Here is a 24,487-nt window from a genome sequence, read left to right as displayed (position 1 = left end):
ACTTTTGTCGCCGCGGGCGCGTTCGGTCAAGATGGACGTTGACGAGTTCGTCGACCACAATGCCAAGCAATTTGTCTCCCAGGATGCTCCCAAGCGCATGTGAGTTGAAATGCCGCGGTCTGCGCACACCAACTGACGCTTCTCAGAAAGCACATTGCTTTCCAGCCATTTGCGCCAAAGGACATTGTCCGTGTATCCGAGGTTGAGGTTACTATTCCCGAGCTGTACAAGAACCACGAGGATGGCTCGCGTACTACTGCTCCCCATGGGCCCCTCGATGCCCGTCTCGGTCCCAACGAGAAGGGTGGCATCTGTACCACCTGTCACGAGGACCACACCCACTGTGTTGGCCACTACGGTTTCGTCAAGCTTGCGCTCCCCGTCTTCCACATTGGTTACTTCCGTCCGACTATCAACATGCTCCAGTGTATCTGCAAGGTCAGTGAAGCTCTTGATGGTCACTAGCACCCAGCTGACGCTCCAGACCTGTGCTCGTGTCCTGCTTCCCGCTGAGGAGCGTGGTATCTACCTTAAGCGTTTCCGCCGCCCCAAGCTGGAAATGCTTCAGCGCCAGGGCGCGTCCAAGGGTGTGCTCGCCTCGTGCAAAAAGATCACTACCTGCCCGTACTGCTTTGCCTCCAACGGTATCGTCAAGAAGTCGGGCACGCTCAAGATCTCGCACGAGCCGTACCGTTCCAACAAGAACGCCGACGCAAAGCAGGAGTGGCTGTCCAACTTCAAGACGGTCATCTCGGAGCAGGGCGCCATGGCGACTCACCTCAACAAGTCCGTCGAGGACCTGAACCCTCTCAAGGTGTACGAGCTTTTCCGCCGCGTCACCGCCGAGGACTGTGAGCTCCTCTCCCTCCACCCCGATAGCGGTCGCCCCGAAGACTACCTCTGGACGTACATTTCAGTCCCTCCTCCTTGCATCCGTCCCTCGGTGGCCTCCGAGGCTGGTAACAACGAAGACGACCTTACTGCCAAGCTCGTCGAGATTGTCAACCAGAACCGCATGCTTTTGTCGGTCATGGAGAAGGGCCAGGGTCTGTCGCAGACCATTGCCAACTGGGACGCTCTCAGCCAGATGGTCGCGTTGTACATCAATTCGCAGACCCCCGGTATCAACACTGCTGGCTCCAAGCCTATCCGTGGCTTTGTCCAGCGTCTAAAGGGCAAGAACGGTCGTTTCCGTGGAAACCTTTCCGGAAAGCGTGTCGACTTTTCGGGCCGTACTGTTATTGGTCCCGACCCCAACCTGCGCATTGACGAGGTCGCTGTCCCCGAGAAGATTGCCGTCAAGCTCTCGTACCCGGAGCGCGTCAACGACTACAACATGGAGGCGATGCGCAAGGCCGTTGTCAATGGTGCCAGGCTGCACCCGGGAGCCAACATTATCGAGACTGGCCGCGGTCCTTACCCCCGTCGCTCGCTCCAGCCCATCAAGGACATGGAGCGCCGAAAGGAGATGGCCCGTAACCTGCGCATCGGTGACATTGTCCACCGTCACGTCCGTGACGGCGACATTGTACTCTTCAACCGTCAGCCTTCGCTCCACAAGATTTCAATCATGTGTCACCGTGTCCGTGTTCGCCCTTGGCGTACTTTCCGTCTCAACGAGTGTGTGTGCAACCCTTACAACGCCGATTTCGACGGTGACGAGATGAACTTGCACGTCCCCCAGACCGAGGAGGCTCGTACCGAGGCCCTTACCCTCATGTCGGTGAAGAAGAACCTAGTCACCCCCCGTAACGGAGAACCCATTGTCGCCGCCATTCAGGACTTTATCACCGCGTCGTACCTCCTCTCGAGGCGAGATCGCTTCCTGGATCGCCAGCAGTTCACCCAGATCTGCTCGTACTTTGGCGACGCCAACATTGAGATTGAACTCCCGCCCCCGACTATTTGGCGTCCCGAGCGCCTCTGGACCGGAAAGCAGGTGTACAACTTGCTCATGCGCCCGAACAAAAAGTCCAACGTCCTGGTCAACCTCGAGTCCAAGTGCCGTACTTTGGAAAAGCCCAAGGAGGAGGACAAGTTTATTGTCGACATGTCCCCCAACGACGGTTACCTCGTTATCCACAACAGTGAGATCATGTGCGGTGTCTTTGACAAGAGCACTGTCGGAGACGGTAACAAGAAGTCGGTGTTTGGTGTTATTCTTCGCGACTATGGACCGAACGAGGCTGCCAATGCCATGACGAGGCTAGCCAAGCTCTCGGCCCGCTGGCTCGCCAACCAGGGTTTCTCGCTCGGTATCAACGACGTTATCCCTGGCCCCATGCTCCAGGCCGACAAGAACAACCTGGTCGACACCGCCTACGAGACCTGTGACGAGCTCATCCACCTCGCCAAGCGCGGAAAGCTCGTCAATGACCCCGGGTCCAACCAGGAGCAGACCTTGGAGAACAAGATTTCCGGTATCCTCTCCAAGGTTCGTGAAAAGGTCGGTGAGGTGTGCATGACAGAACTTAGCCGTCACAATGCCCCTCTTATCATGGCCACCTGTGGTTCCAAGGGTTCCAAGATCAACGTCGCCCAGATGGTCGCCCTAGTCGGACAACAGATTATTGCTGGTAAACGTGTCGCCAATGGTTTCCAGGACCGTTCGCTGCCCCACTTCCGTAAGAAGAGCAAGGACCCGCCCTCGAAGGGTTTCGTCCGCAACTCTTTCTTCACTGGTCTCACTCCTACCGAATTCCTCTGTCACGCCATTTCCGGTCGTGAAGGTCTCGTCGACACTGCAGTCAAGACTGCCGAGACTGGTTACATGGCGCGTCGTCTCATGAAGGCGCTCGAGGACCTGTCCACGCAGTACGACCTCAGTGTCCGCAACTCTGTCGGTGGTGTCGTGCAGTTCCGTTACGGTGACGACTCGCTCGACCCCGCCTGTTTGGAAGGTGACGCCACCCCCGTCGACTATGTCCGTTCATGGTCGCACGCCTGCAACACTGTCGGCAAGGGCGGTGTTGCCCTCTACCCGTACCAGATTTCGCAGATTGCGCTCCGCATCTACCCCGAGTACCTGGAGACTCTGTGGGAGGAAGAGGAGGAAGAGCAGATGCCCTTCAAGCGTGGCCAGCGCCAGCACGCACGCAGCAAGAGGGCCAAGCCTGAGATCCCCGCCGTCCCCGCCGAGTGGCAGCAGGTCGAGACAAAGTACCGCGAGAACACTTTCCTGTTTGTTATCAATGGTATTGTCAAGCCCATGGCTGTTCAGCGTGCTGCTCGTGGCATGCCCTCGGCCGACACTGCCGACGGTATCGAAGAATACGAGGAGCTCTTGCGATCGGACGACTTTGCCGTCCAGCAGGTCCTCGACAACGCCCACAAGGTTACGGCCGAGCAGCTCGAGTCGTTCCTCGAAAACTGTCGTGTCCGCTACCTCCTTGCCACCATTGAGCCCGGATCCACTGTTGGTGCCGTTGGTGCGCAGTCGATCGGTGAGCCCGGTACCCAGATGACCCTCAAGACTTTCCATTTCGCCGGTGTCGCGTCCATGAACGTCACTCTCGGTGTCCCGCGTATCAAGGAGATTATCAACGCTGCAAAGGTCATCTCTACGCCTATTATCACTGCGGAACTGGAGCGCCCCAAGGACGAAATGGTCGGCCGTATCGTCAAGGGTCGTATTGAGCGCACCACCCTCGGTGAGATTGCGTCCATCATTGAAGAAGCCTGGACGGGCGGCGGCGCGTTCCTCGAGGTCCACCTCGACATGAGGGCCATTCAAAAGCTCCAGCTCGAGATTACGCTTGACAGCGTCAAGGTCTCGCTCATTCTCGCTCCCAAGCTCAAGATCAAGGAGAGCGACGTGACCATCAACTCGAAGAAGGGGCGTCTCAAGATTTACGTCAACGACACGGGAGACAAGGACAAATTTGACGGAGTCTACGAGCGCCTCAAGTACTTGAAGCGCCTGATTCCCGATGTCCAGGTCAAGGGACTTCCCGAGGTCAACCGTTGTGTTATCGCCCACCCGGAGGGACGCAATGACGAGCACACCGTTCTCGTCAACGGTTACGGTCTTACCCAGGTCATGGGTACCGACGGTGTCAACGGCTACAAGACGACCACCAACCACGTCATGGAGACGTGCAAGGTTCTCGGTATCGAGGCCGCCCGCCAGACCATTTACGACGAGATTCAAAACACCATGATTTCGCACGGAATGAACATTGACCCGCGTCACGTCATGCTTCTCGGAGACGTCATGACGTACAAGGGTGAAGTGCTCGGTATCACGCGTTTCGGTGTCCAGAAGATGAAGGACTCGGTTCTCATGTTGGCCTCGTTCGAAAAGACCACCGACCACCTGTTCGACGCGTCTCTCTTCTCCAAGGTCGACGAGATCGAAGGTGTCTCCGAGTGTATCATCATGGGTACCCCGGCCCCCGGATGCGGTACCTCTGTCGCCTCGATCGTCACTCCGGCACCCTTGCTCCCGCCCAAGAAGGCACTCCTCTTCGAGTCGGCATACAAGCAGGGCAAGGAGCGTCGCGAAGCCGCAATGGACCTCGACGAGTAGTGTGTTTCGGTCGCTTTCTTCATTTGCCGCAACCCCCTTCAAATCCCTTCATCCCCCCTCTCCCACCCCTATCCCACATATATAGCATATTCCCTCGCATTAAGCGGTTCCGGGGCTTGCAAAGCCAGCCTGATATCATGCATTGTCACAGCAGCCGTGTCTATAAACCCTGCAGCAGCGCACCTCAGTCTCTTCGTCTTGGTCTTCACTCTCTGTATGTTGTGTGGCATCATTAATTGTACGGCAAAGAGTTACGGAAACCCCGTCCCAAATTAGATGTGGAGCTTCTCAGCAAGGACCTTCTTGACCTCGGCGTAGACCACGTCGGTCGAGGGGCTGGCGTCGACGACGACGGCGAGACCCTTCTCCTTGTAGTACTCGACGACGGGCATCGACGTCTCGCGGAAGGTGACGAAACGCTTCTTGAGCGACTCGACGTTGTCGTCGGCACGGCCCGAGGTCTTGGCGCGGCCCATGACGCGCTCGACCATGACCTCGTCCGAGGTGTCGAAGAAGAGGACGAGCGAGTTCTGGACAATCTAAAAGCACAAACAGTCAGTATGACGGGGGGAACAATGACGACCGGGTTCAGGTTTTGGTTAGACAGACAATCTTGTGTACCTGGAGGCCATAAGCCGGTCGCGTACGCGGGTACTCACCACCTTGTCAAACATGAGGGCCTGGTCCATCTTGCGCGGGAAGCCATCGATGAGGAAACGGCCCTTGCCCGACTTCCAGGCGTCGTTGTTGGGGGGGTTGGCGTAGGCCTCCGACATGGCGTTCTCGAGGAGCTACACAAGAGTGTCAGCGATGATACCGAGGGCCAAAAGGTTTCGGCCCGGCTTGGCTTCCAGACTGCCAAAGTCCGAGATCCAGATCCCCGATCTTCTCTCGGCCGCGATCTTGGGGCTCGACGTGAAACTCGTGCTTCTCGGACCAAACGTCGTCGTCCACACCAGAGTGACGAACATTGCGACCACATACACTCGCACTGACGAGGCTCTGACGTCGTGGCCCCACCGTCGGCATTTCGTCACTCGCTACACACCTTGATGGTGACCTCCTGGGGGACAATGAGGCCGTCCTTGATGTACTGGCGGATAAGGTCACCGTACTGCGAGCCAGCGCGGTCCTGCTCGGCACGGAGGAGGTCACCAGCTGTAGCGAGTCGTCAGCTCAACCAACGTGGGGCGAGAGTGCGAGGCGTACCGGAGAGGTGCACGAAGCCGTAGTCCTGAACCAGGAGCGCGCACTGGGTGCCCTTGCCTGTGTATAGTCAGTATCGGGCTCCCTTCCAAGCGTCCAAGCCAAGCTCTCGCAGCTGACGGCTCCACGGAGTGCGCCATAGCTTGGCCGCACTTGGACTTGTCAAAAGCACACTTACTGGGGAGGTTAGCTAACGTCGTCTGCTACAATCAATATGTCACTGCAAGAGTCAGCTACGGCCGTGCATGTCATGATAACGTACCGTACCCAGCGCCGGGTCCACCAAGGACGAAGACGACGTCACAGCTGTCCTTCTCAAAGACGGGCTTGTCGGAAGGGAAGAGAGCCGCCATGTCGGGGAGAGCGAGAGGAGCCATTTTGCGGGAGAGAGTGTGCTGGTGGTGTGGTGGTCTAGAGTCGTCTACGAGCGAGGCCGAGATATTTATATGAGGTTTAAAAGATGTAGTGACAGGGAGAGCGAGAGAGAGAGAATGAGAGGATGAGAGAATGAATGCGAGAGAGACAGCTGAGTTCAATGCCGAACGCGAAGTGACGGGGACGGGCTCTCCTCCAAAGACCACACACCCCACATGGCGCGCGCGCGATCGGCCAGGCCACGACTCGGTGCCTGGACGCGACCTACAGGCAAAATAAGCCCCCAAAGCCAGTGGCCAGTCGGTGGCACCCCTCGTCCACACCAACTGGCCTGTGGACTGGATCCACTAGCTCTCCATGCAACTAGATGATCATGCTGCGCCAGATCGATATGCATACAACAGTGCAAAATGAATCCTCTACTCACGGCCCTCGGGGCCGGCCATGTTCGCCTCCTCAAGCGCACGCTTGGCCATCGTCTTGAGCACCTCGGGCTTGTCTCCAAACTCGACAAGACGCAGCCTCAACGCGTAGCACACTGCATGTCAGCGGCTGAATAAACAAGAACGGCACAGGCCACTTACCCTTCTCAATCTTCTCCAGCGAACGCGTGGTCTCCTCCTGCTTACGGTCCAGCTTGGGGACCATTTTAGGGGGGATGGCATCAAAGACTGCGGGTGTCAGCTACCACGACGCATACTGGGAGCTGAGGCTTACTGAGCTTGACGTCGCGCACAAAGCTGCAGACCGCAAGGGGGACATCGTGGTCGCCGGTACTCAGAGCTAACTGTCAGCAATGTCACTCGGATTGGTGCATTTTAGCCTCACCGTTCGTGGCGTAACGCATAAGCTCTCCAGTCAGGTCCGACATGCCCAGGATGTAGTCCTGGGGCGTGATGATAATAAGCTGCTGGGTCAGTCACATGCCAGCTCCCATTAACCCACAGGTGCACCAGACTCGTCGCTAAGAGCCTTCTGAAGCTCGGCAAGGGGTGCAAGCTCCTTGGTCTCGAGGTAGTAGAGGAAGGTGTAGGCCTCAATGTACTCTTCGAGGCCACCGGTACTGTCGTTAGGTCCGATTCTGCCAGAGATTAACCTACATGCGGTCCTTGAACTGCCAGAAGTTCTCGTTGCCGCCGTCGTCAGCGCCAATGGCGAGCTGGGCGCGGATCGCCACAAAGTTGGCGTGGATTTCGCGCTCCTTGTCGCGGCCGTCCTTGAGGTTCTTGGCACGAGCGGCAGGGGGAGCAGTGGCACCACGGTGGCAGTGGAAGATGAGCTTCTTGGAAAGCTGGGTGATAGCGCGCGAGCGGATAATGATCTGCTCACGACGCTCATTCTGTTCGCGGTGGTCAGCAGTCCGCTAAGCACTGTTGTACCCACGGCCTCATCCAGCTCGCTGCGGTAGGCCTCAAAGGTCTTGGCGAGGTGCTCGCGGCGGGTCATTGTGGGCGCGATGGGCGCTGGGACAGCCTCTTCCATGGCAACGTCGGCCATATTGTGTGTGGATAGTGCGAGGAGGTGGTGAAGTCCGAAATCTTGGGACGGCACAGGAATAATATGGAGGTCCAGGGCGACGACAGATGATGGGGTCACGTGATTATTAGAATGGACAATTAGAATACCTGGTTAATCCTTTCTAATCGGCCCATTGCCGCCTGGCTTGACGCGTGTCCACAACAAGTCGTGACGTCGGTCATCTTCCACCTTCGCAACTGTGCTCTACACTATCCGCGATGGCGTCTCTTCGTCGCCCGTCACAACTCTTCACGGGCAAGTCCGGTAAGCCCGAGCCGTCGATGGGTTCGCGCCCGCGCAACCCCAGCGGCGGCCAGAACCGCGATGCTCGCAAGTCGACCGTCGAAACCAGGATGAAGTCGAGGCGAATGAGTATGAGGTGAGTTGCTGCATGGCGCCCGCGCTTCTATCAATTGCTGCTATCAAAGTAGTCTGTGACTGACAGATGCAGGTATGCTGGACCCGAGTCCTTTGGCGTCGGGCAGGCCGGCGGCGCCAACTTCTTGATGTCGGATCCCTACCAGTTCCAGCTCGATGTCGCCCCACCAATCCAGGAGGAGGACGAGTACGACTATGACGCCTCTCAAGCTCCAGTGCGCATGTCCCCGTCTGTTCGTCCTGGCAGTTTGTACGACGCGTCTCCCAGGTCGTTTGCCGAGCGTCAGCTCGAGGCGGAGGATGCCCAGGGTGGCAGCGCGCAAGACGAACAGATCCGGCGGCGAGGCCAGGCCGAGCCCGTTCACGAGTGGGACTTTAGTGACTTGGGCAAGAGCGATGTCGATGTTGCAGCATGTGGGTTCTATTGTGGCGGGCGACGCTGACAGACAGTCATTCGCAAAGCATTGGCCGGTGCAGACAAGGAGGAGAAAAAGCGCTTTATTGCTGCGCTTCAAAAGCAAAAGGATGTCAGCGCCAGTGATCTCCAGAAGAATGTCTTTAAGCAGTAGGTGCTATTTTCCGCACATTAGCTAAAGCACCCAGCTATGCCGAGTTTGTCAACATCTCCAAGGAAATATCGACACTCGAAAACGACATGCTGGAGCTCAAGGAGCTCCTGAACGAGTGGAAGACTGTGCCGCAGCTGATGGGCATGGACGACACCCTTGCCCCCACACTTGACAAGGAAGGCAACGTTGATCGCCACCGTTACCACCGTCGCAACTCGCCCATGGACCTGCAGCAAATGTACAAGGTGCAGCTCAGCAACCTGTGGTCGTCTGTCGAGGGCTCGCAAAAGTACATTCCGTTTGTGACGGGACGCCACCTTGTTTACGAGACCCACGGCTTCGTCGAGCTCAACGCCGCCACGTACAAAGCCAAGCAGAACGTCTCGCTATTCCTTCTCAGCGATGTCCTCCTCGTTGCGGGACGCAGGAGGTTCAAGGCTGGGCCCAGTGCCTCCACCAGCCCGGATTACGAGCGTGGTCGCATGGTCGCAGAGCGGTGCTGGGTGTTGACCGACCTTGTGGTGATTGACCTCAAGGACAGTGGAGGTGGGTGTTCCAGGATTCTGAATCAAACCGCTAATGTCAGACCTCACGAACGCACTCAAGATCAAGCGCGGCAAGGAGGTGTGCGTGTGTCGTGCCGCCAGGCCAGAGGACAAGAAGGCTCTGTTGAGCGCCTTCCGTCAAGTGTCCCAGGAGCTCGCCGAGAAGCGGCGCAAGGAGAGCGAGGCAGAGCAGGAACGCAGGAAGACGCTCTGGCACGGCGAGGCATCGACCAACCGCATGACCCGCATGTCCTTGTTCATGGATGGCGGCGGCAATGCCCGCCCGCTAACAACCATCGGCACGTCTGTCACCGATGACTCGGATCTGCTGTGGATCGACGAGTACGGAGACGACCTCACCATGGCTATTGCGACGCAGGACTGGGATCAGGGCGTCAAGCTGGTCGAGCGAGGGCAGGATCTGCTGCGTACTGTGGCGAACAATGCCACAGCTACTGAACTGCTCAAGTTTAAACTTGACACCCTACGTCCCAACCTCATCACCCAGATTGCCAAGGACCTGGGCTCGCCCGACATTCGCAAGGCTGCGGCTGCCCAGCTCATTGCTCTTCTCCAGCGCCTCAGCCGTGCCGAGCTCGCGCGCGATACCTTCCTGAAAGCAAGGCACGACTTGATGCTGCGTCTGGTCCGCACGATCAAGCACGAGGGTGACATTAGCATGTATGTCCACGAGCTCTCCGTGGTGTGTTTTACGATCGTCCGCCACACGTCCGACTGGTACATGAATGCGTTCAAGGATAACGCGATGGCATCTGGTGGGTTAGCCATATCCCGTCACGACTAACCGTTCAGGCTTTGTCACTTGGGCAAAGGAGCAGATCGACTACTTTGGTGACGTGTTCCGTCGTCAAGTATATGCGCCGACTATCGACCAAGCGGTTATCGACGAGTGCCACAAGGTTACTCTCTCTGCCAACCGAAAGCTCCTGCGCGACGCTGGCCTCGACTTTACCTACCTCCTCAACGCTGTTACTGCTCGGGATGTCAGCAGTCCCTCGACGTCTACTTTCCAGGAAAGCAAGTCGTCGAACCGTGGGTTCCGCCGCGACACACATATGCCTGGACCGACTGTCAGTCTGGCTCCACCAGCCCTGGCCAAGTCGACCAGCAGGTCACCACACAGCACCGCATCGTCACTCGAGTCAGAGTCGCATCTCTCCACACCACTGTCAAAGTCCGCAAGCCGGTCGCCTGGTGCGGCGCAGGCTTCGCTCCCTACCCCGGATCTGTCTAGAGGCAACACGGCGCCGTTGTCCATCAACCGCCGGCGCGGTGACAGCAGTGCCAACCGAGCTGGTCTTCGGGACATCAGTGGCGCAAGCATGGTGAGCGTCAGCAGCGCCAACAGCGCCATGTCAGCGAGCACAACCGGTACGGCATCTCCTGCCCCTCGCCCGCCACCCAGGAGCGACCGCCGGTCTCGAGCTCCGCAGCTCTAATGATGTATTGTATATAGAGTGCCTACATGCTAGTATGACGGGTGACTATGCTATATGCGCCTGTTTCTTTTTTTTTCTGCTTCTTCCTCTTTTGCTCCCATGTTCAGATCTATCCGAACATCTTGGAGTAGGCCTTCTTCTCGGCATCCTTGCGGGCCTTGGTGCGGACCTCAATGTCGCGAATAGCGTTGAGGACACCGGCGTCACCGGGGACAGAAACGAGAGCCTCCTTGAAGTCCTTCTCGGCGGCCTCGTCCTCCTTGAGAGCGGCGCGGCCGAGACCACGACGGTAGAGGGCCTTGCCCTTCTCGGCGGCCGAGAGGTTGTCGACGTTGAGCGCGCGAGTAGCGAGCGAGACGGCGAGCTTGTTCTGGCCGACCTTGAGGGCAGCGAGGGCAGAGTTGGTCAGGAGAGGGAAGCGGCTAGCATGTCAGCTTGATTATGAGGAGTGGCAGCTTACGTGTTGCGGTACGACTCGACGAGCTTGGTGTCGGCATCGTCCGGGAGCGCGGGGTGGACGTCGAGGTAGCGCAGGGCCTTCTGGTACTTGGCGAGGGCGACGACAAAGTTCTTGTCCTTGAACTCACTGGTGCCAACGTCCTTGAGCGTGAGGGCGACCTTGAGGGCCTCCTCGGGCTTCTCGGCGTCAATCTTCTCCTCGTCGGCGGGGTAGTCCTCAAAGACGTCCTCGCCGCCCGACGACGCGGCGGCAGCGGCGCGCTCGCGCTTGGCGTCCTCCTCAGCGACCTCCTCGGCGGAAAGGACACCGGCCGAGATGATGGTGACGTCGTCCTCGGGCTTGTCGCCGGCGCTAGTGGGGATGTCCTCGATACGGCGGATGAGAGCGCGGTTCGAGCGGACGCGGCCAAAGACCACGTGCTTGCCGTCCAGGTGAGGAGTGGGAACGGTGGTGATGAAGAACTGGGAGCCGTTCGTGTTGGGACCGGCGTTGGCCATGGAGAGGAGCATGGGCTTCTCGTGCTTCAAGGTGAAGGCCTCGTCGGCAAACTTCTCGCCGTAGATGGACTCGCCGCCAGTGCCGTCGCCGCGAGTAAAGTCACCACCCTGGAGCATGAAGCTGGTTCTTGTTAGCTCTGACCAGCATGACCAGCCGCGTAGCTTACCCCTTGATGCAGCGGTGGAACGACGAGCCGGCGTAGGCGAGCTTGGTGCCAGCGGCGTTGGTCTTGTCACCAATGCAGAGGTGCTTGAAGTTCTCGACGGTCTGCAGTGCGTTAGCTATGTACACAGTTGGACAGCTAAGCCGAAGCGGACGGTACGCACCTTGGGAACGACATCGTCAAACAGCTCAAACTCGACACGCGAGGGCGAGCCGCCGTCGATGGCAATGTCAAAGTAGGCAACAGTGTTGGGCATGTTTGGTAGATGTTGTTTTGGTGGGATTGAACGAGGAGGGAGAGTAAACGGTAACCGAATACATTGATCACCGAGGAACCCCTCGTCTGGACGTGACGACGAGGCACAGGGCGAGGGCTGTGGAATTCGAGCAATTTCCAGGGCTTCTTCCGATCTTCGGCAACAATTCCACGTCTGTGGCTACATTCTCCGGTCTTCCACAGCGCGTCAGATATCTTGCATAGACAGCTATGTATGAACCAGAGAGTCCGCCAAGGCGCCCGCATGATCTTTCAGAAGCATTGACTGTATTTTGTCGTGTTCTTCCTAGACGGGCAAATGAACAAAACATCAAGGCTCTCGTGGTGTAGTGGCTATCATACTTTCTTAGGGTCCAGTACTGGTCTCTAATCCTCCTCCGATTCGTCTCCGTTCTCTAGCTATGGAAGTGGTCCTGGGTTCAAATCCCGGCGAGGGCCTTCGTTTTTGGCCGTATGCACAGCTGCTATGCATCTGCGTGTTGTCCTGGAGCTGTTGGATGGAAAAGAGCAGTCGGGCGGATGGTTTGGTGGTTGAAACGTCGATGTGTGGCAATGGCCGCGGTTGTGGGTCATTTCCGCGCGAGGCGAACAACCGGGGGTCTGTGGGATCTCTGTCCGGGCTGCCGTGGTGAATGAGTGAGTGCCCAACATACAGTCTTGGTTTCCAGCGTGTCAAGTTGCAGCGGGGTGACTCTTGAACTCGCAACAGACAAACTAGGCCGGGAATCGGAAGCCGCTAACAGATGCCACCCCCGTACCACCGCCTCGCTTGGCCTCCAGTCCCCGACACTGTGATCAATACAGAACATAGCGACTAGCTGCTTGGCCTGTGTGAGAGGCATGCATTGGGTGATATTTGTACAACTTTCTACTAATTTATTATGAACGCGGTGCATAGGCAGAAGACGACAGTTGGCTTCAGTTCCCTGGAGGCCCCACTTCCTTCAACATCCAATAGGATTCTTCCGCTATGTCTCACATTGTTCCACCGTTCCCAACTCAACATGTGTTGGATATGGAACGAGCAAAGAGCCCAGGATCAGGGCTACATCGTGGAACTGTGCTGCGCATCTGGGGGTCTGCATGTGATCTGTAACGGAGCAGACGAACACGCAACTACCCTATGGCTCAGTTGGCTAGCGCGTGGAGCTGTTACTCTTTAACAAACTCCGAGGTCCACGGTTCGAGCCCGTGTGGGGTAGGAACGTCTTCTTTTTGGACCTTGTGCATTCCCAGAGACGTGTGGGAGACGCTGGAAGAGAGTGGGAGGTCAAAAGGAAGATGTAGATGGTGGTTGGCACTAGTGCGCCCTCGGCAAACTTTTTTCCGATGAACTGCCACACACGCCCACCTGTTCACGAGCTTTGCCGCGCTTGTTGTCCTTCTTGGTCCTACTGGCAAGTAGCGATATATACATGACGTTCATGGGCTTCCTCTTTTATATGTCTAACTATGTTCTTTAGGGGATCTCTACCTACGGACAAACTTTCGCAGCACCCCGCGCAAGTTGGCAATCTTATCCGACTTGCCGGACATCTTGGCGGCCAAGTTCTCATTCTCCTCTTCGAGGTCTTTGACGCGCGCGCCCAGCGCCTCGTTCTCCGCTTCCAGCCGGCCAACCATTCTCGACAGCGCCGAGAGACGGTCGCGCTCCACTTCCTCTGCCTGCCTGTCCCTGTCCACCACGGCCGCAGCGATAGCCTCAGCCGTCTCGGCAGGCAGCGCGCGGAGGAGGAAGGACAGCTGGGACGATGGGGAGCGCGGGGTGGAGTGAACGACCGAGACGGTGTCCGAGTCGGGCGAGTTGGGCTCGGTCATGCCGCAGTGACCAGTTTGGAGGTGAGATGGGGTCCCGGAGGACGGTGATGAGCGGACATGTCCCTCGCCGTCGGCGTTGTAGTCGTCGTCGTCCCCACCCTGCGAGGATGACGATGAGGCCCATGCGGGCAGAGTTCGCGCCGAGGCCGGGGTACACAGAACGCTGGGGATGTGCTTGTGCGGCGAGTGTCTGAGCGAGGTCGGATCGACGTATCAATATCACGTGGGTGGGTAGACACCTCCTAGTTCGTACTCACGGTGGCCTCAAGAACGGGTGACGGTTTGGTGTCGCGGGAAAGTTGGTGGCCAGCTGGAGCTCGCTGATGGGCTCCAGAGGTGCTCGGCGCTTGCGGTCGATCTCGAGCGGAGTGTCGGGAGCCTTGCGCTTACGCAGTTTGAGGACGTTCATGGTGAAGCGATGCGGTATGTGGTGTGTAGGTTTTGACCCATGGGTTGAAGGTGTCGGGCGCAAAGGACAGGGCCTGGTCTGGCTGTGCGCTGGTCGATGTCGTCTCGGGGTTGTCCAAGTCCTTGAACACACAAACAGCGGGTGGCGACAAGTTGGAGAGGTGTATAGAACAAAAGCGGTGACAGTGTTCTGATGGGAACATGTCAACAAACCTGAGGCACGCGAGAAGCCAGAAAACACAGCAGTCGCGTCCCGAGCCGCAAGCCTAGCGGACGGTACGGGTGCGGTCGGCCAATGCCAGGCGCGATCCGAGCACACTTGAACTGGGGTCAGAGCCCAGAGTGAAGCTTTCATGAAGCCCGTGCGCCGCCAACATCCTGGGTGGCGTGTGACCCCCTGAAGATGGCAAGTGGAGGTAAGCGATGCAATAACTGGGGTGAGTGGCATGGGAAGAGTTCATGAAGACTAGGTATATGAGTTCTGGTTGAAGTCAGATGGAGAGGAGATCGCTGTAAGATAAATGAATAAATTGAGCGTGGTACTTGGTCAACGAGGAGTGAAATTGCCTGTTCCTTGGTTGAATAAATGCACAATTATGAGGTCTATGGTTTGTTGTCAGAAAATATACACTCCATACTGGTACGGCAAAGTCTTTGAAGGGGATCATAGGCCTCCAGAAGGGTTCCCGGGACGAGAGGTTGCTGGAATTATGGTGGTATTTGCGTTCTATGATGTTTTTGCCAGTGTCGCTGCCGACCCATTAAAAGTCGTGAGATAATATTTTACATGCCGTCTTGACGTTGATATGGGTTGCCACACTCCACAGGAGGCCACTCTAGTCGAACAGACCCGTCAAGGCTGCTGGGAGTGACGCAGCCAATTGTCCACCTCGCTGTCGTCAAAGCCCCACTGCCCGTCATTCTGCAGCCACTCGCCCATACTCGGCGTCTTGATACCGAGGTTGTGGGCATAATTGAGGATGTCGACCATGTCCACTTGGCGATATTCTCCTGTCGAGAGAAGTGGGGCCACTGCCGGCAGGTTGATGAGCGAAACAGATACGTCTCGGGTGGCCATGGCTGCCCGCTGGGTCATGCCTAGCGCGAGACCGTCGACAAGCCGCCCAAGCCAGGTACCGTGTACGCCGGAGCTGTCGCAGCCGGGACGAGGAGAGGGGCGCCATAGTGCGCCTTGAGGTGTGTGGAAGACGAGGCACAGTTCCAGCTGCGTTGTTGATTGTCCTCGGTTCTGCTCCCAGACACCCAAGTTGTCAAGAAAGTAGATGACTCCGTCGGCCGAACAGCCCGCCGCTTCGTATTTCATGTTTGTACCAACGATAGCTGATTCGGACGGGATGACGAGCACGATACGGTCGAGTTTACGCCCCAGCTCATGCGGCACGAGTGTATCAGGAATACGGGAAAAGAGGAGCGGCGCGCCGCGAATGACGAGGGTGGACGGTTCCAGTCCCGTGAGCAGGTCGCACGGCGCCGACACTGACGAGTGTGGGTGCGAAGGTGTGTGCAAGCCAGTGTGTTGTCCTCGGAGCGCCACTGGGTGGGCATGCTGAAGGCGAACCACACGGAGGTGTGGGAGCTGAAGCCGGACGTGCATGAGCAAGTCGGGCGGATGTGCGTCAATCACCAGCTCACGGACCATATCCGCTGGACGGCTGAGACGTTGAGGACGACTTGTATCGGGATCGTTGCACAGAAACATTGGCCGGCCAGGTTGCGCGAGCGGTACGCGTAGCTGCTTGTACAGGTGCTGCATGGCTGTGGCCGCAAAGAACGAGTTGACCTGGATGGCGGCATGGAGCGTCCCCCGCGAGACGAGTGCCAGTATATCCGCGAGCACTTCTACCGGGAACGGTGAGAGGCCGTGCGGGGCCACCCCAAAGCCGTTGTAAACGTCGGCCATGGGATGAGGTAGGTGGGGACCAGCGTTGAACGTGAGGTTGGTGGTGTGTAACAGAGTTGCCGTTATTTGTGTCGTCATAAGTTGGGTGGCGTCCGAGGTGGAGGCAGGTACTCGATAAGCTCCGTGAGTTCCCATTGCTGGAATCACGGCCACACCCCAGACTCCCAACTCCCACAAGCTCTCCCATCGGCTCTGAATCACCGAGCCACAGGAAGACTCTGGCGATGTGGACCAACTGCCTCACGAACGCACCCCAGATACCTCGAGCATAAAACACATAACGCGTGCCAGACTGACAAAAGCGCCGCACCTTAGTTGGTTTGCAGCTCGCCTTCCCTCGTCGTCTTCCTCGCCTTCCCTCCTTCCCTCCTTCCCTCGCCTCTGATTCATCTGCAGTCTACCCTCTCTCCCCGGCCCCTGGGTCGCTTCGATTACATGCATATCAGATGGAGGCCGGTCGATGCCAGCCTCCCTAGTCACACGCGGGTCCTCACAACTACACACCCTCTTGCCATTCTTTTTGTGGTAGAGGTCTGTCTTCTACATGTGCTGCATGGGCTCGCCGCCCGCAGCCTTCGCCTTCTCCGACTCGAGACGGTGGTACAGCATCTGGACAGCGACGTTGATGTTGCCGGGCTGGCCAGTGATGGTGACGAGACGCTCGTCGGGGTTGGCGACCTGCCCGGGGCCGGGAGCGGTGCCGGGCTCGGTCACACGGATCTGGCACTGGGACTGGGCACGAATCTCGTTGATCTTGACGCCAGCCTTGCCGATAACTGCAGGGGGATCAGTACCAACTCTTCTGCTGTCTTCCTGCTCCACTCACTAGCTCCAACCAGCGAGTTGGGGATGAAGATCTGCTGAGTGCTGGTGCCGGGGGCAGCCGGGGGAGGGGGCGCACCACCACCACCACCACCGGGCGCACCAGCACTGGGGCCACCACCACCACCACCGCCGCCGCCACCACCACCACCACCACCACCGGGGTAGGGAGCCGAGGCCTGTTGGCGGTACGCGCCGGCTCCGCTGGAGGGGCCCGGGTTGCGCTCCTGGTACTCGAGGAGGATAGTGCCGATGTAGTAGACGGCGATGTGGATGGCGTCGGCGACACCAGAGACGGAAAGGACGCGCTCAGTCGATCCGGGGAGCATGACTTCGCTCGCGTTGAGACGGGCGCCAGAGGCGTCCTGGATCTCCTTGATCTTGGCACCACCCCTGCCGATGCTGAGACCCGTCAGTCACAGTTGTACGCGAAAAAAAAAAAAAAGGTGACTCACACGCTGCCCATGCGCGAGTTGGGGATGATAAACTTGATCGTAACGGCTCGCGATCCCGGGACCGAGGCGACGTCGAAGGGCTCGTCATTGATGCGGCGGACGATGAGGCCGAAAGCCTGGGCGAGTGTCAGTTGCCATTCCAGCACATTCCTTTTCTTGTCTGTCAATTCACCTTGCTGACGGCATCGAGAGGACCAAAGACGTTGAGTATCCTCTCCGGGTTGCCTGGGATTGACTCGGAAATAGTCACACGGGCACCAGACTTGTCCCTAATCTCGTTGACGTGCGCGCCAGAGCGGCCGATAATGACAGAGGCATCCTGGGTCACAATCAAGGCACGCATAGAAATCTGCTGCGCGGGGGGGTCGGAGGGCTTGGCTGGGGTCGAGGGGATGGTGGTGGGAAGAGCCGTGATGGAGGCGACGGAGGAAGGTCCAGGCTCGCTGGCGCTGCGCAGTCGTTAGTTGTTTGTAACAAAGGAGCTGAGAACCTGATCCTGCCTCTTGGGGAGAGGCAGACGAGTGGTCCTTTGTGGGAATGACGTACCTGTCCATGTTGGTGTCCTCCATCTTGTCGTTGTCGGCGGCGGCGCCCTTGGTCTCGTTGGCGGCGGCCTTGGGGGAAGAGGGGAACGGTTCTTCACGGCGCTCGCGCTTAACCGCGGGCTCTGGAAGGGGAGAGGCGGGGCGCTTGGGGGCTGCAGACGAGGAAGAGTCGGACATTAGTTGTCGAGGGCCGGAGGGGGAAGGTGGTTGTCTCTGTCAGTGGGAGGTTACGAGACGAGCAGATCGCGAGCGAGTGGCGAGAGCAAGAACGAAGAGACCGGAGAGGACCGAACGGGGATGACGATAGAAGGGTTTGCAGCGAATTGGGAGGAAGGTTGAGGGGAGAGAGTCGAAGTGTAGGTCGAGGAGAGTGATCGATGAAAGGTGGAGGGGGTCAGGTGGAGGGGGAGAGGGAAGGACTGGCGACTCACGAGGAGGAGGACGCTTTGGGGGTTGTGTTACGCGCTTGTCGACCCGGAACGAGGTGTGGACGGGGCGGGGGGAGGGGGAGGGGATGGGGGGAGGGGGATGGGGGGGAGGGGAGGGGGAGGGAGGGAGGGGTGAGGTGGTTGGAGGAGGTTGCTTGGACGGGGGCGGAGAAGAAAGATGGAGATGGAATGGGTGCACAGACTTGTTGGTGGTGGTGGTGGTGCACTTGGCCTCTGACACCGCGCGGGTTGGGTTTGAATGCGACCTATTAGTCTTTTGCAATCCTCCTTTACTCCCCATTTGGGCCATTAGCCAGCCCAAAAGGCTGCAATTGTAAGGCTGGGAAGGCTGCCTGTGCACGAGGCTGTCCCCCGCCCTCGGAGTTATAAACGACATGAGCCGTGTGGCACTTCCCCTGGGTGGTGTCTGCGTCATTACCGTGTGTATGTGCCCCCCTATGTTGTGTGTGTGTGTGTCTGACCGCGGAGATGGATGGGATATGGCTCTGGCAGCTGGCAGATGCGGGCACAACCATCTCCAACTTTTATCACAGCGGGTTACAGCTCTTGCCACCCTCTCGTCAACATGTATGCATGTGATAGCTTCCACACATGCTCCCCATGCACCTTGTCCTGCGTCCCATACTATATGCATGTCCGCAGCTGCTGGCCATGGACGGATGACAGCAAGTGGGCCTTGTGAATGCCCATTTCCACGCCCTGTGGTCTGCCCTCCCCCCTCCCTGCGCGTCCAACCAAACCGTCCGTCCCACCTCGTTCCGTCGTCTCCGTCACCACCACCATCCACTCATCCTTTTCAGCCCATTAGACATTATCCATCTCTCTTGCATCTACCCACTCGGCGATCCACCTGGCGCTACGTTCATCTGCCATCGAACGCCCAGCCCCGACATTACGCCGCCTCGCCATCTCCGACGCGTCCAACCCTTTGCGTGCATAAGGCCGCCGCGTCCGGCATTGTCTCGCCCAGTGTTTGCGTCCATCCCCCCGGCCAACAATCTTAGTCTTTCCCATCCTGCCATCAGCACAGTTGATACCCCTCCAACGACCCCTCCGAACCAGCGTGTGGCTCGCGTCTTCCCAAAGCGTGACGCGGGTGTGGCAGTAGGCCGTTCAGCACAAACAGCCAAACCACCCTTGTTGTTGTGCAATAGATTTGGCCGCACAACACCAACCGCAACTCTCCACCCTTGCCACCGCGCCCACCCCATCGTCGGACCGGTTCGCCATGCCGCTCCTTAAACGCAAGCCCGTGCTTATGCACCCCCTCCCCTCCCTCACGGCCATTGTCCAGCCAGTCCACGCTCCCCTACCAAATGCCCAGGCCTCCACCTCGGGTGCGGATGCCTCGCCATCGGCGGCCGCGACTGCCGCTCCTCCTCCCCCTCCTGCCGACCTCCCCAAGGACGGCAAGGACGACGACGAGCAGCTGGAAAAGCTTCTCACCGCCCTCAATGACCCCGTGATTGCTGCCCCCCTCCCCAAACGCAGCCAAAAGGACAAGGCTGCCGACAAGGCCAACGGTGCCGTCAACGGCTCGGCCAACGGGACCGTCTCGTCCATGCCACCACCCGCTGGACCCGTTCCCAGCTATCGTGTCAAGAATGTCGAGGTGTTCTATATCCCTGAGACTGGCGAGATGTTTCTCGACTACGAGTACGTCCAATGTGGCCTTGCATTGAGCTGCGTCCACTGACATGCCTAGGTCATTTGCGTTGAGGAGAGCCTTTTACGAGCAGCCGTTGTTCCAGTGCGAAGGTGGGTTGCTTTACATCCAGCTGCAGCTGACCACTTTAGTGAGCGGGAAATCGTCGCTCAGCTACTTCAAGGCGCTCCAGAACGAGTCTAGGGAAGTTCGGCAGCTCCACTCGCGTTTCCCAAGGCAGCTCAAGAAGGCCGTCCTCCAATCTGTCCAGTTCCGTGCGTGCCCTCGGAGTGCCTGCTTTGTGCTGACCTGGCCCAGAGATTGAGGGAAAGCTGGAAACTCTTGCCGACCGTATCTTTGAACGCTTTGTCAACCGCTTCTTTGACGATGAGAGTAGGTTTGCAGTACGATTCATTTCGCTGACCCGCACAGAGGTGTTTGTCGATGTGCAGGGCGACAAGTACCTGGCCCGCATTGTTCACACCTTTCCTCCCAAGAACCTTGTTTCTCCAACAGACGGCCCATCTTTCCACCCGTACGCTACCGACCTCACCATGAGCAACGACGAAGTCAACGAGCGCGATGACCCCATGAAGTACTTTTACCAGGTCCGTCTCATCGAGGAAGGTGGGGAAGGCATAACCACCGAGTATGCCAGCACCAATGGCGCCAGCAACGACCCCGAGGACGATGACAAGGGCGAAAAGTGGCAGGGGAGCGTCATGGAGGCTCAGGCCGACAAGATCAGGTGAGCTGACCGCTTTCATTCACCAAGCTGACATACAGTCGTGACCGCATCAACTTTTCCCGCGCCCTCCTCAAGCGTTTCATCCGTGACTGCGTCGCCCGTGACGCTGCCATCTACTCGCCATGGCTCGTTAAAAAGAGTGTTGCTGCGCGGTACGGCCTGCCGACTGAGATGTCGGACGAGGTCCGCGCTGCCATCGACCAGCACCGCCGGAGCCAGATGGAGAAACGCAAGCGCGACCGCGACGAGCGTCTCGGTATCGTTCACAATGAGGACGAGGAAACGGGAGCGGACGACGAGGCTCCTGCGCCCAAAAAGAAGAAGATGACCAAGGCCGAACGCGACGCCCTGCGCGAGGCTGAAAAGGAGGAGAAGGAACGCATCAAGCGGGAGGCCAAGGAGGCCGAGGAGGAAGAGAAGAAGAAGAAGAAGCCCACCAAGTACCCATGCGAGGGTGAGTCTACCAGACAAGAAGGATATCCACAGGACTGACACGCAATACAGATTTGATGGTGGAGTTCAACCCGGAGCGTGATGGGCCAGCCGGACGTATCGAGGTGCGACCAACACCCGACGCTGATGTTCCCTTTGGCGACCAATTTGAGGCATTCCTCATGTCGTGGAGCTTCCTCAACGTCATGGGAAAGCCTCTCGGCCTGTCGCCATTCACCGTTGACGACTATGAGCAAGCACTGTACCACTCGGACCCATACACCTCTCCAGTGCCCCTCCTCACGGAAATCCACGCTGTGCTCCTCAACGCACTTGTCACGGATCTTGCCGATGGCCACGACGAGGTCAAGCCCCTGTCTCACACTGGCCAGCAGATTGAGAACGACACCGACTACTGGGAGGGCACCAAGGGGTCCACCGCCGAGACTCTGCGCCCGGTCGCTGAACCCATGGCCAAGACCTGGCGAGAGCGCGAGCTGTCCACCCGCGACAACCGCAAGGGCTGGGAGGCTGCCCTCGTCGGCTGCCTGTGGGACCGCGCAACCCTGGACACTCTTCCGCACTACCTTGACAACATCCTGCATCTGACCTTTGAGAACAAGCCAGCACCCACGCGCCCCACTTGGTCCACTGGTCCACGATCAGACTCTGGCGGCTCGGGGCTCATTGTTGCCAAGCCCGACAAGCGCTATACATCCCTCCACCACACGCACAAGTTGCGCATTATCGACTTTTTGATCGAGCTCGTTGCCCAGACGGCTGTCATCCGCGACTTTATGGAGGACGCGACCCAGCAGCTGACCGAGGTTCGCAAGGACCAGATCGAGGCGCGTCGCGAGTGGCGCCGGGTCCGTGCCGAGCGGGATGCTCTCGAGCCCAAGGAGGAGAAGAAGGAGGACAAGGAGGATGGCGATGGTGATGTCCCCATGTCTGATCCTATCAAGGGCGAGAATGAGTCACGTCCGGCATCACCTAACGGTCACGCCAACGGAACCGCGGCCAACACCGAAGCGGACGAGCTCGACGAGTCCATGATGGACGACCACGATCATGGCTCTCCCGTGTCGTCACCATTGTCCGAATCTGCGCCCGCTCAGACTGGTGCACAGCGCCGCCGTGCCATGAAGGAGAAGGCCGCTGAGCGCGAGGCCGAGGAGGCGATGAAGGCCGCCAAGGCCGCCAAGCAGCGCGAGGAGGACAAGATCAAGCGCGCCGAGAGCAAGCACATTCTCCAGGAGAAGAAGCGTCTCGACGAGGAGGAAGCGGTCCTTGACACCAAACTCCGTCAGCTCGACCGCGACTTTAGGCGATTCTACTACACCCTCCGTGCGCGTCCACTCGGCTCCGACCGCTACGGCAACAAGGTCTGGTGGATGGATGGCCTTGGTTCATCCCCTTTGCCCACCGACAACGCCAAGGGCATGTGGGGTTCGGCCAGGCTGTACCTCCAAGGCGCCGACGAGTTGGAGGTCGAATTCGCCCGCCAGCCCGCCGAGCTCACCACCGAGGAACTCGAGGAGCGCCGTAACAAGGACGAAGGTCTGCGTCTCCAGCCAGGCCAGTGGGCCGTCTACGACACGCCCGAGCAGCTCGAGGCATTCCTCAGCTGGCTCAACCCCCGCGGTGTGCGTGAACTCCACCTCCAGCGTGCCCTCAAGCAGTGGTGGCCCGAGATCGAGGGCTCGTTCCACAAGCGCCGTCTCGCGCTTGGAATTGAGAAGGACGCAGAGGAGGAGACGTCCAACCGCCGTGTTCGACCTGTGCGCCGCGCGGCTGGCGGCGACGAGCCGGCTGGGTACCTCAGCTGGAAGAACCGCCGTGCCAGCGGTAAGGGCGAGTAGGGAGGGCGCTGGATGTCATTTGTAGCGAGAGGAGAGGCGAGCAGGTGTATAGGCATATATCACAGTCTTGGTCATGCATGTCTGGCTAATCTCATGTCTAGGCCCGGTGAAACGAGGGCAGAGAGATGAGAGACGAGAGTGTCGAGTCTGTGTGGAGCGGGTTTGAGTGGCATCAACATCAGCGTCACCCGAGTCGACCGTCGTTCAGTGCAAAGTCCACAGCAGAGACCCTTCGCTCTGTCCCATGCTATTCGCCATCGTGAACAGGTTCCCGAACCCCCGCGAAAGAATGCGATGCCAGAGGTGATACATGGACATGGTACTGCCTAGAGTATAGAGCAAACTAGAAGACGGATTTACTGCCTCATCTGTTCTGTAGGGGCTGTCAGCAAGAGACTCTGGCCGTCTCCCATCCCGTCGCGTCTTGCCCCTCTTCCACTTTTGTGGTTCGTTGGCTCAAATAATGGCATACAAGGAGCCAACTGAAAGCAGAGTAAAAGGCATGAGGGGAGGGCGGCGGTGAGGCCACTTACCGGCGTTGTGCTCGGCGAAGCGAGCACCGACACGCTCCGAGTGCTTGAGGAACTTGTCGGCACAGTTCTGGACACAGGTCGACTGTTATGGAGTATCAGTATGTCGTTCACCGAGCTGTGGAGGAGGCATGTGGGGGTGACGGATGCGCAGGGAGCAAGGAGCAGTCCGACAACACCACTCAGAACCCGAAGAACACGCATCGCCAAGGAGACTCATGTCCAGACCTCTGCAGTTGAACAGCACCAGTGTGCGCTCATACGGGGCCACAGTCTGTCCGAAGGGGACGGGGAGAACATGGGGGAAGCAAGGCGGCGACATACCTCGTTGGTGGTGAGAGCCTTCGAGGTGAAGTCCTGGGCACAGGCGTTGAAGCACTTCTCAACGAGACCCGAGTAGAGACGCATGAAGTCCTGCATCTGGAATGGATGTCAGCCATGTCCCTTGGTGTTACGAGGATCGAGCAGGAACAGAACGGCACAGCGACATGAACACCAAGCACCACTCTTGAGTGTCCTTTGTGCACTTGCTTGCCGCTCTCCCTCCTTTACCGGCGCCAGTTTTCGGCCGGGATCCTGCGGGCCGTAGGTTCATGCAAAATGCACCTGCTTACGCTCGATGACCTTGGACATCTGCGCCTGCTCGGCGGGGGTGAACTGGGAGAAGTCCATGGTGGCGAGTTGAGGTTGGTGTGGTGTGGGTGGTGGAGGGAGATGGAAGGCGAGGTCGGAACGAAAAACTCGGGGTGCGTCAGTCCGGTGGCCAGGACAGAGTGGATTCAGATGGGATCGGTGGCGGACGTGCAAACGTAACTGCCCGAACGGACATTGGCCTCGAGGCCCAGCATTCTAAACGCGTCCACTTTCGCACACTTT

At 58.5% G+C, this 24,487-nt stretch overlaps 10 protein-coding genes and 2 non-coding genes across 12 annotated transcripts; 5 read left to right on the top strand and 7 right to left on the bottom strand.

Annotated features, from left to right (window-relative positions):
- Positions 1 to 31: 31 nt before the first annotated feature.
- On the top strand, positions 32 to 4,528 carry EHS24_007001 (uncharacterized protein; the record flags this gene model as incomplete). Its single annotated transcript, XM_028622383.1, has 3 exons — positions 32 to 99; positions 147 to 438; positions 485 to 4,528. 3 exons carry the CDS (start codon positions 32 to 34, stop codon positions 4,526 to 4,528), a joined length of 4,404 nt encoding a protein of 1,467 aa, XP_028477275.1.
- A 272-nt stretch (positions 4,529 to 4,800) lies between these two features.
- On the bottom strand, positions 4,801 to 6,111 carry EHS24_007000 (uncharacterized protein; the record flags this gene model as incomplete). The annotated part of the gene is made up of 5 exons (XM_028622382.1): positions 4,801 to 5,067; positions 5,188 to 5,319; positions 5,577 to 5,686; positions 5,738 to 5,794; positions 5,997 to 6,111. 5 exons carry the CDS (start codon positions 6,109 to 6,111, stop codon positions 4,801 to 4,803), a joined length of 681 nt encoding a protein of 226 aa, XP_028477274.1.
- Positions 6,112 to 6,528: 417 nt separating this feature from the next.
- EHS24_006999 (uncharacterized protein) lies at positions 6,529 to 7,606 on the bottom strand (the record flags this gene model as incomplete). Its single annotated transcript, XM_028622381.1, has 7 exons — positions 6,529 to 6,647; positions 6,694 to 6,780; positions 6,827 to 6,892; positions 6,953 to 6,995; positions 7,055 to 7,172; positions 7,210 to 7,448; positions 7,493 to 7,606. 7 exons carry the CDS (start codon positions 7,604 to 7,606, stop codon positions 6,529 to 6,531), a joined length of 786 nt encoding a protein of 261 aa, XP_028477273.1.
- A 239-nt stretch (positions 7,607 to 7,845) lies between these two features.
- EXO84 (exocyst complex component exo84) lies at positions 7,846 to 10,579 on the top strand (the record flags this gene model as incomplete). The annotated part of the gene is made up of 6 exons (XM_028622380.1): positions 7,846 to 8,006; positions 8,079 to 8,419; positions 8,456 to 8,570; positions 8,609 to 9,120; positions 9,161 to 9,895; positions 9,933 to 10,579. 6 exons carry the CDS (start codon positions 7,846 to 7,848, stop codon positions 10,577 to 10,579), a joined length of 2,511 nt encoding a protein of 836 aa, XP_028477272.1.
- Positions 10,580 to 10,688: 109 nt separating this feature from the next.
- CPR6 (peptidyl-prolyl cis-trans isomerase cpr6) lies at positions 10,689 to 11,956 on the bottom strand (the record flags this gene model as incomplete). The annotated part of the gene is made up of 4 exons (XM_028622379.1): positions 10,689 to 11,001; positions 11,040 to 11,657; positions 11,704 to 11,804; positions 11,864 to 11,956. 4 exons carry the CDS (start codon positions 11,954 to 11,956, stop codon positions 10,689 to 10,691), a joined length of 1,125 nt encoding a protein of 374 aa, XP_028477271.1.
- A 335-nt stretch (positions 11,957 to 12,291) lies between these two features.
- Positions 12,292 to 12,414, top strand: EHS24_006996. The gene has a single exon. It is a non-coding gene; the product is annotated as a tRNA-Pro (tRNA).
- Positions 12,415 to 13,093: 679 nt separating this feature from the next.
- EHS24_006995 lies at positions 13,094 to 13,178 on the top strand. The gene has a single exon. It is a non-coding gene; the product is annotated as a tRNA-Asn (tRNA).
- A 268-nt stretch (positions 13,179 to 13,446) lies between these two features.
- On the bottom strand, positions 13,447 to 14,203 carry EHS24_006994 (uncharacterized protein; the record flags this gene model as incomplete). Its single annotated transcript, XM_028622378.1, has 2 exons — positions 13,447 to 13,984; positions 14,052 to 14,203. 2 exons carry the CDS (start codon positions 14,201 to 14,203, stop codon positions 13,447 to 13,449), a joined length of 690 nt encoding a protein of 229 aa, XP_028477270.1.
- Positions 14,204 to 15,055: 852 nt separating this feature from the next.
- Positions 15,056 to 16,123, bottom strand: EHS24_006993 (uncharacterized protein; the record flags this gene model as incomplete). The annotated part of the gene is made up of 1 exon (XM_028622377.1): positions 15,056 to 16,123. The coding sequence occupies one exon, from the start codon at positions 16,121 to 16,123 to the stop codon at positions 15,056 to 15,058; it is 1,068 nt and encodes a 355-aa protein (XP_028477269.1).
- A 540-nt stretch (positions 16,124 to 16,663) lies between these two features.
- On the bottom strand, positions 16,664 to 18,122 carry EHS24_006992 (uncharacterized protein; the record flags this gene model as incomplete). The annotated part of the gene is made up of 5 exons (XM_028622376.1): positions 16,664 to 16,899; positions 16,950 to 17,347; positions 17,401 to 17,516; positions 17,573 to 17,849; positions 17,947 to 18,122. 5 exons carry the CDS (start codon positions 18,120 to 18,122, stop codon positions 16,664 to 16,666), a joined length of 1,203 nt encoding a protein of 400 aa, XP_028477268.1.
- Positions 18,123 to 19,622: 1,500 nt separating this feature from the next.
- EHS24_006991 (uncharacterized protein) lies at positions 19,623 to 23,081 on the top strand (the record flags this gene model as incomplete). The annotated part of the gene is made up of 7 exons (XM_028622375.1): positions 19,623 to 20,050; positions 20,100 to 20,152; positions 20,192 to 20,314; positions 20,358 to 20,432; positions 20,472 to 20,787; positions 20,826 to 21,241; positions 21,292 to 23,081. 7 exons carry the CDS (start codon positions 19,623 to 19,625, stop codon positions 23,079 to 23,081), a joined length of 3,201 nt encoding a protein of 1,066 aa, XP_028477267.1.
- A 356-nt stretch (positions 23,082 to 23,437) lies between these two features.
- On the bottom strand, positions 23,438 to 24,283 carry TIM9 (protein transporter tim9; the record flags this gene model as incomplete). Its single annotated transcript, XM_028622374.1, has 4 exons — positions 23,438 to 23,454; positions 23,615 to 23,696; positions 23,936 to 24,031; positions 24,218 to 24,283. 4 exons carry the CDS (start codon positions 24,281 to 24,283, stop codon positions 23,438 to 23,440), a joined length of 261 nt encoding a protein of 86 aa, XP_028477266.1.
- Positions 24,284 to 24,487: the final 204 nt, after the last annotated feature.

Source organism: Apiotrichum porosum, assembly GCF_003942205.1.
Source record: "Apiotrichum porosum strain DSM 27194 chromosome Unknown scaffold_4, whole genome shotgun sequence".
Classification (NCBI taxonomy): domain Eukaryota; kingdom Fungi; phylum Basidiomycota; class Tremellomycetes; order Trichosporonales; family Trichosporonaceae; genus Apiotrichum; species Apiotrichum porosum.
This window is presented reverse-complemented; position numbering and strand designations above follow the sequence as displayed.